Consider the following 18,292-nt stretch of genomic DNA (forward strand, 5'->3'; position numbering starts at 1 on the left):
TGCTGCAGCCCTGTGCACCAGGACACAATGCCACTCACTGAAATTTGGCTTGGCGTGCCTCTGTCAAAATGGTCTTGTACAGCCCTGTGTGCATGTGGGAATTTTGTTTTTAAGGCCATCTTTTGTTTTTGGTCTGTCCAAATCAGAGGATGCTTCCATGAAGGATTTCTAGTTGAAATCATTTTCATTTTGTTTATGCAACAGGTAGGGCCCTACCAAATTCACAATCCATTTTGGTTCATTTCAGATTCATAGGATTTTAAAAATCGTAAATTTCATGATTTCAGCTATTTAAATATGAAAGTTCACAGTGTTGTAATTGTAGGGGTACTTACTTACCCAAAAAGGAGTTGTGGTGGTGTGGGGGGTCGCAAGGTTATTGTAGGGGGGTTTGCAGTACTCCTACCCTTACTTCTGCGCTGCTGCTGCTGGTGGTGCTACTCCTGGGCAGCTGGAGAGTTGCAGTTACTGGCCAGGAGTCCAGTTCTGAAGGCAGAGCCACCATCAGTAATAGTCGGAAGTAAAGATGGCCTGGTATGGTATTGTCACCCTTAATTCTGTGCTACTGCCTGAAGAGCTGGGCCCTCAGTCAGCAGCTGCCGCTCTCTTACAGTGCAGAAGTAAGGGGTGACAATACTGAAACCCCCTAAAATAACTGTGCGACACCCCCCCCCCCAACAATTCCATTTTGGTCAGGACTCGCAATTTCAGAAATGCTGTTCTCCCCTGGGAAATCGGTATAATAGAGGCTGAAAGCACACAAAAGTACAGATTTCACAGGGGGAGACGAGATTTCGCAGTCCGTGAGGCAGTTTTCATGGCTGTGAATTTGGTAGGGCTCTAGCAGTAGGTTGCAACTATATTTAAAACATAGAACAGCAGAATCTCTCTTAATTTACACTTCAGTAATCAGCACACCCCAATATTTGAATTATAAAAAAACAGTTGTTTCACATACTTCTCACGAAAGCTTTAATTAGGAGAAGCTATAGTGAAGTCCACTATAATTAAGCCTTCATTATTTTAGAAAATACATTGTAGCATGTGTACTAATATAGTTAGTATTTATAATTACAATTACAAACACACTTGTCAAATGAAATATATTTTGATGGATTATTTTTGTTCTTTTTGATTATTCACTTAGTTGATAATTTGGAAAATTAAATAAATTGCTATAGGTCTCTCTAATTACTGTGCATTTGGTGAGATTCTCTAATGACATTTTTAGAAATCTGACAATCTGCTATAAATCTAACTTGTTCCTTGGCTTTTGAAATGAGTTTAGGATCCTGAATTAAACTCAATTTAAACAAGGTTCCAGCTAGACTAGTTTCTAACCAGGTGGTTATAAGGCTGTGCTGTTTTAGACTCATATTTAAATAAAAACTGTGTTGAATAGCATTACTAAACTTGGTTAAAGGCCTCTGAACCTCAAGTAGGCTTGGAGACATATTATGAGACTTCTGAAAATCTATTTCCACCTATTTGTATGTAAATATGCATTACATAAAATTATTAAGTTTAACTTTAAATAGGAAGCGCCTCTGGACATAAACTAGGCTGTCTTACTTGTTTATACAGTATCTAGCATAATTAGACATTGATCCTGATTGGAATTTCTAAGTGATACCACAATACTGCTACTAATAACTGTACTTATAAGCAAACATATGAGAGTAATTCAGTGATTTGAAGGAATGAACACGGGGTTGGGGAGTTAGGAAAACTTTGAGTTCTAATCACGTTACCATTGGCTGTTTGACCATTAGACAAGTTGTTTAAGTTCTCTGCCTCAGTATTCCCCATCTTTAAAATTGGAATAATACCGAATTAGGATAACGTAGAGGTAGTGTGTAGATTTAGTTAATTTAATGTTTGTACAGCACTTAGAAAAGGTAAAGTGCTATGCAAATCCTAAACAGTGTATGTAGCAATCTGCTTTAAAAAATTGTGATTAAACTGTGTAAAGGAGTCCTCAAGTAAGCTTGACTACAAGATTGAGAAAATCAATTTGTCCTTGTAGCACATCATATAAAATGCCTCCTGTGAATAACACAAAAATAATTTGGGTACTTAGTATGATATGTGAATACTTTTTTTTTCTTGAATAGACATGCTATATTTGTGATGAACAAGGCAGAGAAAGCAAAGCAGCAACCGGTGCGTGCATGACATGTAACAAACATGGATGTCGACAAGCTTTTCATGTAACATGGTAAGTGTATATTATTATGTAATCTGCCAGAAATCCTTTAAAACAAAACAAAACTGGAGAGCACAGTACCAAAATGAACAAACAGTTTATTCCTGGTATTTTTGAGGCACCTAATACTGTGGCATCTTAGTGAGAGGCCAGGCTTAATGCAGGATTTTTTTCTCATTGGAATGAGTGCCATTTTTAATGGATAAATATGGCAAATTTTATAGGGCAACATTACATGCCATAAACACATTTTAGTGGCCAGTGTCAACCAGTGTTTTCTAAGATGCTAGAAATAATGCAGTGCATCGATCTTTTTCGAACGATGGTCCTTATGTGTATTCCACTGTGGGTGTGCACATGCGCTCAACGAGAAGATCCTTGTTATCAGTGTCCATTAGTTTGTACCTGTATCCCTCTTTGCTTCTCATTCTCTGAACTGAGGGCATGAGGGGTGGTGGAGACTGACCACTTCTTCAGTTCCTTTCTGCTGCCTGGGGTCTGAGATGGAACCTCTTCAGTGTCTACAGAAGTTGCTAGCTTCTTCTGCTTTGAACTGTAAATATTTGTAAATAGTTTTTAGATAATGTTTTTGTAGTTAATTAGTGTAATTATTAATAGCTAGAAAAGTTTTGATTCCCCCTCCTCTGCTCTGAGTACCAGCTTCTCTCATGGTGAGAGGGGCCCCTTTCATCCTCTTCCACTTACAAAGAGACTGATCACAGATGATTCCTTAATAGGGTGGCGAGCCCATCTGGATGAACATGTAACACATAATATATGGACTCCCCAAGAATCCCAATTGCACATAAATCTTCTGGAGTTACTATTCATTCAAACTCTGCAGGTCCAAATCATGCCGGAGAACCTTGCAACAGTGTTCTACATCGACGAACAGGATCTTCCCCTCAGCAGGCACTTCTCCAGGGACCACGAATGGGAACTACATGATTTGGTGGTTCTGAACATTTTGACAGTGGAGATCCCCCTCTTGTAATCTCTTTGCATTTTAGGAGAACAAACAGTGCCCAATCTACTGTTCTGGATGGCTCAAGGTCAGGGCTCCAAAGGAGATGAGTTTCTAGTTCTATGGTTAGGACAAATAACATGCCTTCCCACCCATTCCATTCTGACCTTGGGTCCTGAGAAAGATCAAGCAAGGAGGAGTGTTGGTGATCCTGATTGCTTTCAGGTGGCTCAGACATTTGTTTCCCAATATTCCCCAGATGTCAGCATGTCCATGCATCTGTATCCAACTGTTCCTGGCCCTATTACCCTAGTACAAATGCAAGATCAAGCATCCCAATCTGGCATCCCTCCACCTAACAGCCTGTCATATGAACAAGCGAGGAACCTAGAAAGACATGCTTAGAAGTGGTTCAATCCATCCTGTACAACAGTAGGAAGGAGTCCACAAGAAAGTGCAACATGTTCTGTCATCTGCCACCACTGAGAACAGCCTAGCTCCATCCTCTTTGGAACCCCCCTTCAGGTAGTTGAAGACTGCTATCAAATCCCCACATACTCGTCTCTTCTTCAGACTAAATAACCCCAGTTCCCTCAGCCTCTCTTGTAAGTCATGTGCCTCAGCCCCTTAATCATTTTCATTGCCTTCCGCTGGACTCTCTCCAGTTTGTCCCCATCCCTTCTGTAGCGTGGGGACCAAAACTGGTTGCAATACTCCAGGTGTGGCCTCACCAGTGCCGAATAGAGGGGAATGATCACGTCCCTCAATCTGCTGGCGATGCTCCTACTAATACAGCCCAATATGCCGTTGGCCTTCTTGGCAGCGAGGGCACACTGCTGGCTCATATCCAGCTTCTCATCCACTATAATCCCCATGTCCTTTTCTGCAGAACTGCTGCTTAGCCAGTTGGTCCCCAGCCTGTAGTGCATGGGATTCTTCCATTCAAAGTGCAGGACTCTGCACTTGTTGAAACTCAGCAGATTTCTTTTGGCCCAATCCTCCAATTTGTCTAGGTCACTCTGGACCCTATCCCTACCCTCCATTGTATCTGCCTCTCCCCCCAGTTTAGTGTCATCTGTGAACTTGCTGAGGGTGCAATTAATCCCATCATCCAGATCATTGATAAAGATGTTGAACAAAACTGGCCCCAGGACCGACCCCTGGGGCACTCTGCTTCATACTGACTGCCAACTAGACATGGAGCCGTTGATCACTACCCATTGAGCCCGACAATCTAGCCAGTTTTCTATCCCCCTTATAGTCCATTCATCCAATCCATACTTCTTTAACTTGCTGGCAAGAATACTGTGGGAGACTGTATCAAAAGCTTTGCTAAAGTCAAGATATATCACATCCACCGCTTTCCCCATAACCACAGAGCCAGTTATCGCATCATAGAAGGCAATCAGCTTGGTCAGGCATGACTTGCCCTTGGTGAATCCATGTTGACTGTTCCTGATCACCTTCCTCTCCTCGAAGTGCTTTCAAATGGATTCCATGAGGACCTGCTCCATGATTTTGCCGGGGACTGAAGTGAGACTGACCGGTCTGTAGTTTCCCGGGTTCTCTTTTTTCCCTTCTTAAAATATGGGCACTATATTTGCCTTTTTCCAATCATCCAGGACCTCCCCCGATCGCCAAGAATTTTCAAAGATAATGGCCATTGGATCTGGACCCATGGACTTGTGCACATTCAGCTTTTCGAAATAGTCCTTAACCTGTTCATCACTGAGGGCTGCTTACCTCCTCCCCATACTGTGTTTCCCAGTGCAGCAGTCTGGGAGCGGCCCTTGTCTGTGAAGACAGAGGCAAAAAAAAACATTGAGTACTTCAACTTTTTCCACATCACTTGTCACTATGCTGCCTCCTCCATTCGGTAAGGGTGCCACACTTTCCCTGACCACCTTGTTGCTAACATACCTGTAGAAACCCTTCTTGTTACCAGTCTTGTCCCAAAGACTATTCAAATGGATTTCAGGTTGCATCCTGCTCTGTTACAAGCTGACAGAGACCTCTTACCCCCGCAAGGGGTCAGAGCCCTCTTGACTAGAGCACAGGCTGCATCACTAGCCTCACTCCAAGAGGTTGTTCTGGAAATCTGTAAAGCGGCACAATGTGTGATTCTGTTCAGACTTTCATGAGACATCATGCCCTGAGCATTATGCAGGCATCTACTGCTGACTCATCCTTTGGCAGAGGTGGTACAGCAGGGATCCTTGCACCCTCCTTCTCAATGAATATGGCTTGTGAATCACTGCCAGTGCAGTACACATATAAGGCCCATCACTTGAAGAAGAAAGGTAGGTTATTTACCTTCCTGTAACTGTGATTCTTCAAGGTGTGTGATCCTTATCTGTATTCCATTACTCACTCTCCTATCCCTCTGCAGTAGAGCCTTATACTAGGTTATTCATAGTAGAAGGGCACTGGAGAAAGAGTTGGTACGCACCACGCTTTATGCCCTTGGTTTGGAGCGTGAGGAGAGAAGAGTGGCTACAGGCATGAACCAACAGTCAGGGCTAGCAAATTTCTTCTGGTCTCAAGTGCATGGAGAATGTGTGCACCCCCACTGGAATAAAGATAGGGACCGTAGATCTCGAAGAGCCAGTTACTGGAAGGTGAGTAATCTTTCTTTTCCACTTCCAGTTTAGCTTGTTGAAGCTTTACTTTGAGCTGTCTCAACTATCAAAGGATAACCACTATATACAGTTTATTCAAAACCACAACAAATTATGAAAAATGTTTTGGAGTTTATATTGTGTCTATAAATATTAATTCAGGCTGCATCTATTCTGCTGTTGCATATTGTCTAGATGCAAATTCTCTGGTTTTATCCTCTTGCTTTAAGCAGCATAGCATTATGTTTCAGTAGTCGTCATTTGCTTGTGTGTGCCAGTCCACAGTGCAATTGCAATATATTGCCAAATCTGTGGAATGTTATTTAACTAGCCTAAAATGAATTACACTTTTTTTCAGTCCAGTCAAGCTCATTTTTCATATGTATCTTAGTTTTCATAGTGAACAGTCAATTTCAAGTTTTCGTTGAGCATGAAAATAATACTTAAGGCTTGCTCCTGAAAACATTTATATATGAATAACTTCAACCATGCATATAGTTCCATTAAGTCAATGGGATTACTTACATGCCTTCAGTTTCTCATGTGAATTAGTGTTTTCAGGACAAGGGCCTTAGTTATATTTTGTACTTCCAGCTCCTTTAGCTTTCATTGTTCCTCTTCTCTCCCACCCCAAAAGCCCAATTTTTAAAATGAACACATTTTTTTACATAGAATATGTTGTTTCATGGCATTCATCGCCTTTCCTAATCCCGGTGCTTTTTGGTATTCCGTGATTAGATGTGTAAACAGATATTTGAAGTAGCATGATACTTAATCAAAGGGGCTGGAATTATGTTCTTGGTTAACTCCAGGTTCTGCTGGTTTTGGGGGACACATAACTTTTGTAAAATGGAGGGAATGTGAAATAATATGGGGAAAATAAAGAGATATAAAGCTACTGTTGTGATTTCTGGGCCAATAAAAAGGAGGTTTGAAAAGAAAAAAATGGGGTTTGTATAGCTTTGTTCCTTGAGTGCTTGCACATGTCCATTCCACTTCAGGTGTTTGCGCACCAGTGCACTGGAGCCGGAGAAATTCTTTAGCTTAGGTAAATTAGTTTGTTTGTACCCTTTAAAAAGTTTCCTTTATACTCATTTTTGTTCGTTTTGTTTTTCTCAAGCTTTGGCTTGGTACAGGGCATGCTGAAATCCCTGGCTTTCAAATGCTGTTCTGGTTGTAAGTCCATGCTAGTCAGCAGGCCCACTCCAGCTGTTCAAAGCGCTTAGGGGAGTGTCACATTAGGCATAAGTGCCCTATTTGCAGAGTGTTTAAGACCCAAATGAAGAATCTGAGGGAGGTCCAACTTCAACACATCTTAATGGAGCACTGTGTCCTCACTTGGTACTTACCCATTCAGTACATGAGGTTTTGGATTTAACTCCTTTCCAGAGTGTGATGCTTGACTCAGCGGCTTCCCTGTATTGAAGGGAGCAAGAGGGAAGACACCATTCTCTGTCCCTGGTACCATGTAAGCACCAGGAGAATTCTAGCACCTGTATTTCCTTTGGCCGGAAGTAGTCTTCCTCTTTGTGGGCTAAGTCTACTTGGGACTCTCATGGAAGGAAGTTGGGTACTGATGGTAGAGCAGTCACAGTGAGGTGGTACCATTGAAATGGATATCATTGCCAAGACCTTCAACAGCATTGACTTCCTCCTTAGTGTGTGGCAGAGAAGTTTGTGACAATCGGAGACCTTCTGTCTGTCAGTACTCGACTTACCGCTGATGCAGGATGAGACTGCAACTCCTACTATTCCAGGCATGCAGGTGCCAACTCCAGGATCTACCTTGATGCCTATATATACAGGCACTCTCAATATCGAACTTGTCATCAGCACTGTCTGGTTCTGGTGCATTGGAATTTTGGACTAAAGGCATGGTACCTTCCATAGGAAAGCCCTGTATTCTACAACTGGTACTGTCCACATTTCTTCAGTCCCGTCACTGGCTTCTCTGCCTGGTACTGCACCTCCTTGGCATTCTGATGCCAATTCATCATCTGACTTTAAAGTGGTTTCTACAGGTTGGATTTCTATTTCAGGTCATGAGGTTGACCTTGTTCTTCAGTACGTAGATCAAGATCTGAATACCATGATCCTTACAGTAGCTGGTCAAGAGACAGATTGCTATGGGCTGGGCTCCAGTACCTTATCAAATGCAGCAGTGGCTCTTTTGAAATCTCTGAGGACTTCCTACTGGTTTCAGGGATTCTTCTCCATGTCACCATGCTACGAGATCCCGACAGATATACAATTCCCAGTACTGATATTGGTACCCAGCAATCTGTGGAAGTTATTCAACTTGCTTCAGATCCTCTGATGCAGGAGGTCTCATTACCACCAGAGCAGATGGACACACTGATTCCTCTGCTCAGTACTTCCTTCTGTTCTCTGGATGAGGCTATAGTGCCAGAGTTGTAATCTCAGGTTTTGTAGTCATCTGCAACTGATCAGGGTCTGTTGAAGAGGGTGGCCATTGCCCTGGGAGTGCAGGTTGAACTGGTCCAGGATTACCCTCACAAGCTCGTGGACATTTTGTATTCCACAAGTCCTTGTAGAGCAGCTTCGCCTATTGTTGTGTCTATATTAGAGCCTTGGAAAATCCTTTAGCAGAATTCTTCTTTTCTGACTCTTACATCATGTGGTGGCAGTAATTGAAAAGGCCAGAAAAGGGCACTTTCAATCAACTCCCAAAGTTAAAGATGCAAAGAAATTAGACTTATTTGGGGGATAGGTTTATTCATGCTAAGGTTTACAGTTCAGGATTGTGACCCATTAGACTTTGTTGCCATATTATGATTATTCAGTGTGGGACTCTGCAAATGTACTGACAAGCTGCCAGATATGATGATGGAGTTCAAGTTCTTTGAAATGAATCTGGTTGCTTGTATATCTTTGTAGGCCTGTAGATGAGGCCGATTGGGCTGCTTGTGTCATGGCAACAATGGTGATCATGTGTCATGCTTTCTGGCTTCAGTCATCAGGTTTACCTTCTGAAGTTTGGCGGATGATTGAGGACTTGTCCTTCAAGAGCTCCAGCTTTTTCTCTGAGAAAGACAGATGAAGCTCTGCATTCTCTTAAGGATTCAAGGGCGACCTTGAAATCCTTCAGCAATTACACTCCAGTCCCCAGAAGAAAGCAGTTCTATCCTCAGACCCAACAGAGGTACTCTTTCTACCTGACTAGACAGTCAGATCAATCCAGGAGATGATAAAGGTCTCGGAAAAAGAGACTATCTCCTTCACCTCCATCTTCTGCTACCTCCAACCATCAGACTTCTTCCAACCTGTCTACTTGATTCCATGACAGCAAATCACTCCATTTGATCTCACCTCCCTTTGGCAGCCACTTGTCCCACTTCCTAAGGTCTTGATCCCACATTAAAACCCACTTGTCTGTTGTAAGCATGATGGAACTGAGATATACCCTGCAATTCACTTCTGTTCCCCCATCCCTTTTCAGGGACCACTCTCACGAAACTGTAACTAGTCCAAGAGGTGCAGTCTCTATTGCAGTTGGGCCAGTAGAATAAGTGCCTCTTCAGCATCAGGGAAGGGGGTACTCTTCTGGCTATTTTCTCATTCGAAAATCCAAGGGAAGCTTAAGACCTACTTTAAACCTGCAAAATCTCAACAATTACATAAAGAAGATAAAGTTTTGTAATCCTAGCTTCTATTATCCCTTTCCTATCTCACAACAATTTGTTCTCTGCCCTTGACGTAAAGGATGCATGTTTCCATATGACCTTACACCAGAGTCAGGAAGTTTCTAAGATTTGTTGTAGAAGCAGTTCATTATCAGTTCACAGTCTGCCTCTTTGGGCTGTCCTCAGGACCCTGAGTATTCACAACATGTGTGGCAGTGGTGGCAACACACATCAGGAAGGCCAAGATTTCATGTGTACCGGTATCTGGATGATTAGTTAGGCCAGGGTCAGTCCAGACAGCAAGTGGAGGGCAGTATTGAGAAGATGCCTTCCCTCTTAAATGTGTTGGGCCTGACAATCAACCATGAAAAGTCAGTTGTCCTCGTGGTAGAAAGAATTGAATTTATAGGGGTGGCTCTCAATTTGACATCAGCAAAGGCATACTTATCTCAGGCCAGGTTTCAAGCAATTTTTGACCTGTGCTCATAATTCAAGGTGTATTTCGGTATAACTGTAAGCAATTGCCTGAAACTTTTGCGCCATGTGGTAGCTTGCACATACATGACTCAGTATGCCATGCTTGACTTCTGGGTCATGCAAAGGTGGTTGAAGTCTGTCTACCATCCCTCTTGCAATCCACTGGATATGCTGACACATACCTGCAGCTATCCTGTCTTCCTGGGACTGGTGGATGGTCTTTGACAATGTATGAATTGGAGTTCCCTTTGTTCCAACATTTCCCTCCATGACCTGAGTCACAGATGTGTCAGATAGGTATCCCTTTGCCAAGAAGCATTGAATCTCTGGTCCTCCTGCATCCAGAACAGCATTTATCTCAAGGCTTCTCACTTCCCCGGATCTGAGAACTGTTTAGCTGACCATTTCATCAGATCATTCAGCAGAGATCATGAATGGTTTTTCAGGCATGATTCACAAAGTGCATTTTCCAGATATGGAGAATGCCAGAAGTGAACCTGTTTGCCACAAAACTGAAGAGGAAGTGTCACCATTTCTGTTCAAGAGGAGATCTTAGTTCATGGTCCATGATGGATGCTTTTCTATTATCATGGCAGGGGAAGCTTCTCTATGCTTTTCCTCCCATACCTTTGGTACCCAGAGTACTGGGCAAACTCATACAAGTTCATGCTGTTCTGATTTTTGATAGTGACAGCCTGGCCTCATCAGTCCTGGTTCTCTGACTGTGTGAAACTCTCTACTTGAGGTGCCATAACTCTTCCACTTAATTTTGCAGGACAGCGACAAGGCTCTACATCCCAGCCCTTTCAGCCTACACCTGACTGCTTGGGTTCTCAGTAGCTATCTGCTTGAGCAGCAGTCTGTTTTGCTGTGTTATAGAATGTTCTTTTAAATAACAGGAAGTTCTGCACCAGATTCACTTACTTCCTGGAATAGGATAGGTTTTCATTGTTTCCCCAGCAGAAGGATGTAAGCCCTTATTTTCAATTTATTTTGGATTGGGTACGCCATCTGAAAGGAACAGGTCTTTCAGTCAGTTCCATGAGAGTGCATTTAGTTGCCATTTCTGCATTCCAGCCTCACGTAGATAGGTGGAGAAGGGCAACCTCCCATTTGACTATTTGGTGCTGAAAGGGTTTGGATAGACTTCCCTCCTCTTAGAGATCCAGTATCATTTTAGGATTTAAATTTGGTTCTTTCGTTGTTCATGTGGGGTCCCTTTGAAACTATAACTACATATGCCATCTTTGCTCTCTTGATTAAGATAGCATTCTTAGTAGCTGTTGCTTCAGCCAGGAGAGCTGTGAAGCTTCAGGCTTTTACGGATGACCCTCCTTATGCTGTCTTTGACAGAGACAAAGTGGGTTTGCATCCATACTCCAAATTTCTTACCCACGTGGCCTCCAATTTTTACATAAATCAGACTATATTCTTGCCAACCTTCTTTCTGAAACCCCACCCTCACAAAGATGAGGAGAAAGTTCATTCTTTGGCTGTCCTTAGAATGTTGGCATTTTATCTAGACAGGACTAAGGAGTTGCAATCATGCCCATAACTATTTGTGTCTGTTGCCGATAGAATGAAGAAGCCTTTTATCTCTGAGGATATTTTACTGAATTTCCTCCTCCATTCAGTTGTGCTATTTTATTGCTAAAGTTCTACTACCCCAAAGAGTTTTAGCAGACTCTACAAGAGCTCAAGCTGCTTCAGCATCTTTCCTGAGTCATGTTCCCACTATTGACATTTTTAGGGATGCCACCAGGTCTTCTGTTCATATGTTCATCGCCCTTTATGCCATCTTCCATGCCTCTGGAGATGATGCTAAATTTGGGAGAGTAGTGCTATAGCCTTTGTTTCGATAGACTCTGATACTTGTCCCCATTTGGGACTGTTTGTGAGTAACGTAAAGTGGAATGGACACGCAGTCGCTTACTGTTCTTCAGGATGCATACCTGCTTACTGTTCTTCAGGATGTGTTGCACATGTCTGTTGCATGCTCAACTGCCTCCTCTCTACATCGGAGTTTCGTCAAATTTTGTCTTTCGGTGTGAAGGAACTGAAGGGGATGAGGATGGTTCTGCTCCTTTTACACTCTTGGCTGGCAGCATGAGAGTGCGGAGGGTGCATATGCCTCCCTGTGGTACCGTTATGTGGAAAAATAATTCTCCTGGCACTGTTGCACAGACACTTGAAGTGGAATGGACACATGCAACACATCTCAAACAACAGTAGTTCCAGAACAGATATGTAACTGTTTTTTATCAAAAACTTGAACCAACCTGGAAGTATATTTGTGTCAAACTTAAATTAGTCAAACCTGATTAAAAGAGATACTGTCTTGAGTACTTTGGGGCGCACATTTGCTGAGGTTGTGTATGTTTAAAAAAAAAAAATCAAACTCGACTAAGTACCTAATATTAGTAGAAAAGCTTTTGATTTTTTTTAATGTGATGAAAAGTGTGAAGTATTCGTTTGGATTTAAACATTTCCTTGCAGCATTTGCAACCAAAACATTGCATTATTGTGCTAATGAAAAAGAAACAGAAAATGAAACTAACTCTGTTTTCAGTGTCCAAATTGGCTGCTGTACAGAAAATAAATCAACAGTGCAAATGGTGAAAAGCAAATTTGGTTTTTATAACTTTGAGTAGTGTCCCTGAGGGTGCTCCACTATAGGGGTGCTCGTGTTCCTGCACTGTTGATCAGAGGACTTCAGTAGCAGTGTCTGTTAGGCCCATATATGTGCTCTCTCTCCTTGTGCCCCACCATGAGGCTAGCCAGCGCGTGGGGGCTAACCCCCCTCAGTGCCTTCTCAACCGCCTCTGGCTAGAGTCAGAGCTCTTTGCAGTCCCTTAAGATCATTACTTTTGCTTTATATTTCTATAGCTAAGTTAGTCTCCTAGTACTTACTTGTAAGTTGTAGTTTCCTTCATTTTTTTCAGTGAAAATAAAAAAGATTTTCGTTCCTGCTTTTTCTCATTGGGGACTTTTCCCCCAACCAAGTATGCCTGGTTCACCAGGCTTCAAGAAGTGCCTCTCCTTCAAAGAGACTATCCCAGTTGCAGATTATCCCAGTGCATACGCTGCCTCGGGGAAGGTCACATTCACAAAAATGTGATCTCTGCCAGAAACTCAGGCCCAGGTCTCTTAAGGACAGCAAGCTGAGACACAAGATTATCTTAATGGAGACGGCTCTCTGGACCCGCGCCAAGAGTCATCTGGCAGACATGAGTCTTTCCCACAGCCCATAACATCCAAAGGGCTGTGGGTTGAAGAAACCAGCTGATGTACCCTCTCATAAGTCATCGAAAAAGAGAGTGGGTAGTTCCCACAGCGAGCTGCAAGCTGGCTGTAAACTATCTCCAGTGCAGTTGGTACCGTCAGCACTGAGTCAATCCCAGCCTGGTATGCAAGGTTCAAGAAGATCTATAGCGGCAAGTGCTGTTCATGTGCCTACAGACCCGATGGGCACAGGCACTGAGTCAACGGCACTGAGGGACAAGGATAGGAGTAAGCACTCCTCTAAGAAGACATTGCCAATATTTGATACTCCATTGGCATTGTCATGGATGCCCTATCAGCACCAGAGCATTTGGTGTGGGCAATATCTCCATCCTCCTTGGTATTGCCAGTGGCACCAAGTTGATTGGTACTGCCGGAATTCTGGCACTCAAGGGATCTCTGCGTATCTGGTGTAGCAGAGTCTCCTTCGTACAGGGACCTCTGCCTCGAGTATCTGTATGGCACAGGTGTCTTCCCTGCTGCCCTGCCATGCTCCCCCACTCTCAAGTGTGTACTTGGACAGCAAAGCAGAGGAGGCAGTATTGCAGTGCTCCTCCCAGGCTCCCTGTGGTGCCCAATACCAACAGGGCTCTTGAGTATAGCCTCAGATGGCCCCACCGCTGTCACCTTGGTACGGTCAACCATGGGCACCGCCACTGCCCCAGTGACCATACTGAGACCCTTGGGCTGCATATTGCTCCCATGCCTCTCTGGTTTCTAGGCCTACTGGAAAACCCTTGAGATGCACCCCTTTGGCTGCGGCATCCGGAGCTTTGGAACCTCCAAAAGAAATCGTGGAGGAACAGAAGGGCAGCGTGGAGGAAGAGGTGACCCTATCCTCCTCTTCCTGCCCAGATGAGGCCGTTATGCCTCCCCCACCATCTCTGGCTGATGACTTTTGCCTAGCGAAGAGAGTGACAGACACTCTTAAGATACTGCTAGAAGTCAAGAACACCCACCACAAACTCCTTGACATACTCCATTCATCGTTGTCCTCAAAAATTGCCCTCCCTATTAATGAGGCTCTCCTGGATCCTGCAAATCAAATGACAGACTCCAGCATTGGTAGCACCTACCTGCAAACAGGCGAATAAAAAAATGTTATGTCCCAGCAAGGGAGACAGAATTCCTCTTCTTCCACCTTCCACACAACTCCATCGTAGTGGATTCTGTTAATTCTCATAGCCATCAACACCAGATGAGGTCCACTCCCTCTGATGGGGACTAGAAGCATTTGGATCTTTTTGGGAGGAAAGTGTACTCCTTGGCCATGCTACATTTTCCAATAGCCAATTTACCAAGCCCTAACGGCAAAATACAACTATGTAAGCTGTTGGAAACTGAACTATTTTATTGAACAGCTGCCTGAGTCGCACCACAACCAATTTAAAGCCATTATTCAAGATGGATAGTGAATGGCCAAGATAACACTATAATCTGCCCTCGATGCAGCTGACGAAATGGCCAGGTCCATCTCCACTGTGGTGATTATGCAACGTGCATTGTGGCTACCTCTGTCAGGCTTCCCAAAAGAAGTGCAGTCAGCAATTGAAGACCTTCCCTTCGAAGGCATTAAGTCCTTTGCGGAGAAGATGGATGCCTTTCTTCATGCACTAAAGGATTCTAGGACCACTCTCTGCTCACTGGGTATCTACAAAAGAGGAAATTTAGTCCACAGCTACACCATAAGCCATGCACCTCTTGATACCTGACTCAGTGCTACTACGAGCCATGGGGAAAGAAAACTAAGTTCCTGAGGTGTAAACCGTCTGGCCCACAATTTTCCATGTCCCAGCCACACACTTCCAAGCAACAATTTTGACATGTTGGTTGAGGCATTGATAGACCACTCCCCCCAACTGCTACAGCTGACAACCACTATCTACCAATTTGGATTCTGTCTGGCAACATTCTGCAGCACCTGGGAATGCGTAAGATCAGACCGATGGGTCTTGGAGATTGTTTGTTTGCAATGGCTACTCCTTACCTCCTTACTCTCTCCTCTACTTACTTCCCCGTCCCTCTTCAGGGACTGTTCTCAATGAACATAAGAGCATATGAATGGCCATATTTGGTCAGACCAAAGGTCCATCTAACCCAGTATCCTGTCTTCTGACAGTGGCCAGTGCCAGGTGCTTTAGAAGGAATGAACAGAACAGGTAATCATCAAGTGATCCATCCCCTGTTGCCCATTCCCAGCTTCCGGCAACAGAGGTAGGGACACCATCCCTGCCCATCCTGGTTAATAGCCATTGATGGACCTGTCCTCCTTGAGCTATCTAGTTCTTTTTTTGAACCCTGTTAGTGTCTTGGCCTTCATAATATCATCTGGCAAATAGTTCCAGAGGTGGACTGTACATTGTGTGAAGAAATACTTCCTTTTGTTTGTTTTAAATCTGCTACCTATTAATTTTGTTTGGTGACACTTGTGTTATGAAAAGGAGTAAATAACACTACCTTATTTACTTTCTCCACACCACTTCTGATTTTATAGACCTCTGTCATATCTCTCTCTCCACCCCCTTAGTCGTCTCTTTTGCAAGCTGAAAAGTCTCTTATTAATCTCTCCTCATATGGAAACTGTTCAATACTCCTAATAATTTTTGTTGCCCTTTTCTGAACCTTTTCCAATTCCAATATATCTTTTTTGAGATGAGGCAACCACATCTGCACGCAGTGTTCAAGATGTGGGCATACCATGGATTTATATAGAGGCAATATATTTTCTATCTTCTTATCTGTCCCTTTCCTAATGATTCCCAACATTGTTAGCTTTATTGACTGCCGCTGCATATTGAGTGGATGTTTTCAGAGAACTATCCACAATGATTCCAAGATTTCTTTCTTGAGTGGTGACAGCTAATTTAGACCTCATCATTATATATTTATAGTTGGGATTATGTTTTTCAAGGTGCATTACTTTGCATTTATCAATATAGAATGTCATCTGCCATTTTGTTGCTCAGTCACCCATTCCCAGCTTCTGGCAATAGGAGCTTGGAACACCAACCCTGCCAATCCTGGCTAATAGCCAATGATGGACCTATCTAGTTCTTTTTTGAATCCTGTTAGTGTCTTGGCCTTCACAACATTCTCTGGCAAAGAGTTCCACAGGTTGACTGTGCATTAAGTAAAGAAATATTTAACTTTCCTCAGTCACCCAATTTTGTGAGATCCCTTTGTAACTCTTCGCAGACTGCTTTGGACTTAACTGTCTTGAGTAGTTTTATATCATCTGAAATTTTGCCACCTCACTGTTTACCCCTTTTTCCAGATCATTTATGAGTATGTTGAACAGCAGTGGTCCCAATACAGATCCCAGGAGGACATCACTATTTACCTCTCTCGAATAATTTATTCCTACCCTTTGTTTCCTATCTTTTAACCAGTTACTGATCCAGGGGAAGACCTTCCATTTTATCTCATGACAATTTACTTTGCTTAAGAGCCTTTCGTGAGGGACCTTGTTAAAGGCTTTCTGAAAATCTAAGTGCACTATACCCACTGGTTTACCCTGGTCTACATGCTTCTTGACCTCCTCAAAGAATTCTAGTGAATTGGTGAGGCACGATTTCCCTTTTCAAAAACCATGTTGACTCTTTCCAAACAAATTATGTTCATCTATGTGTCTGATAATTCTGTTATTTACTATAGTTTCAACCAATTTGCCTGGTGCTGAAGTCAGGCTTACTAGCCTGTGATTGCCAGGATTGCCTCTTGAGACTTTTCAAAAAATTGGCATCAAATTAGCTAACTTCCAGGTATCTGATACAGAAGCTGCTTTAAATGATTTACATACCACAATTAGTAGTTCTGCAATTTTACAATTGAGTTCCTCAGAACTCATGGTGACTTATTACTGTTTAGTTTTATCAATTTGTTCCAAAACCTCCTTTAATGACACCTCTATTTGGGACAATTCCTCAGATTTGTCTCCTAACAAGAATGGCTCAGGTTTGGGACTATCCCTCACATCCTTAGCTGTGAAGACCGATGCAAAGAATTCATTTAGTTTCTCCACAATGGCCTTATCCCCCTTGAGTGCTCCTTTAACATTTTGATTATCCAGTGACCCCACTTGTTATTTAGCAGTCTTCCTGCTTCTGATGTACTTAAATTTTTTTTTGCCATTACTTTTTGAGCCTTTGGCTAGCTGTTCGTGAAGTTCTTTTTTGGCCTTCCTAATGATTCTGAGGTAGAGAAGGAAGTGAGGGGGGAGTTAGCCCACATGCACTGGCTAGCCTTGTGGCAGGGCATGAGGAGAGACAGCGGATGTGTGGGCCTAGTGGACACTGCTGCTGAAGTTCTCCGATCTGCAGTACAGGGACGCAAGCACACCTACAGTGGAGCACCCATAGGGGGACACATCTTAAAGAACCATCATTACTGCACAAGGTGAGTAACTTCTTATTCTACTGAATTATTGCTTTTGAACATTCAATAAAACAAGCTATTAATGCAGGCAAGAAAACTTTTGAGGGTTTTTTAAAAAAATTCATCTGATACTGACCATTTTAAATCAATAAAATATGGCTTCATTTGTTATGGTACTTTCAGTTTCATTTTAAAATTCTTTAATCTTTATATCTTCTATTAATGCATTTCTTCTAGTAGATCAGAAGAGTAGCTGTTGACATGTTCAGGACTTGAATAGTTTCTACTGTTGTCTAAAACATTGGTGTGTTGAAAACTATTCTTTTGCTTAGATAAATGAAGTTTTTTGGGCCAAGAGTTTGAAGGTAGATCTATACTTATGGCAGTGTGTAAAGTACAGACACTGCTCGCCCAGCTAGCATGGGAAAAATGGCAGTGTACATGGGGAGGCACTGCTTAGGCAAGTAGAATGCCCCATATGCCCTAGGGTTCAGGCATACATCTTACATGGCTCTCTACACACCCAAACAGTACCTCCCACATCTACACTGCTATATTTAGCAATGTTGTGTCCCTCTGCTTCCCCACTGCTAGTCTTTCCTTGCTGCAGTGAAAGACTCTGGTAGCGCAGAAAGGCTCTGGTAGCTCCCCAGTACTGAAGCCTTTCACTGTGGTGGGGAAAGCCTCTGGCAGGGGGAAGGCAGTGGGGAAAAGCTCTGGTAGCTGC

At 43.0% G+C, this 18,292-nt stretch overlaps 1 protein-coding gene across 10 annotated transcripts in view; it reads left to right on the top strand.

The window, feature by feature from the left end:
• Positions 1-18,292, top strand: part of MLLT10 (MLLT10 histone lysine methyltransferase DOT1L cofactor) — a 222,898-nt gene that overhangs the window by 71,479 nt on the left and 133,127 nt on the right. For 9 of the 10 annotated variants that reach the window (XM_073334203.1, XM_073334205.1, XM_073334208.1 and 6 more), the window contains one exon: positions 2,115-2,218. In XM_073334203.1, the coding sequence (XP_073190304.1) occupies positions 2,115-2,218 (104 nt within the window). Of the gene's footprint in view, positions 1-2,114; positions 2,219-7,019; positions 17,587-18,292 lie in introns of those variants that run through there. The other variant, XM_073334209.1, reaches the window with a different exon arrangement.

This window comes from Lepidochelys kempii, chromosome 2 (assembly GCF_965140265.1).
Source record: "Lepidochelys kempii isolate rLepKem1 chromosome 2, rLepKem1.hap2, whole genome shotgun sequence".
Taxonomy (NCBI): domain Eukaryota; kingdom Metazoa; phylum Chordata; order Testudines; family Cheloniidae; genus Lepidochelys; species Lepidochelys kempii.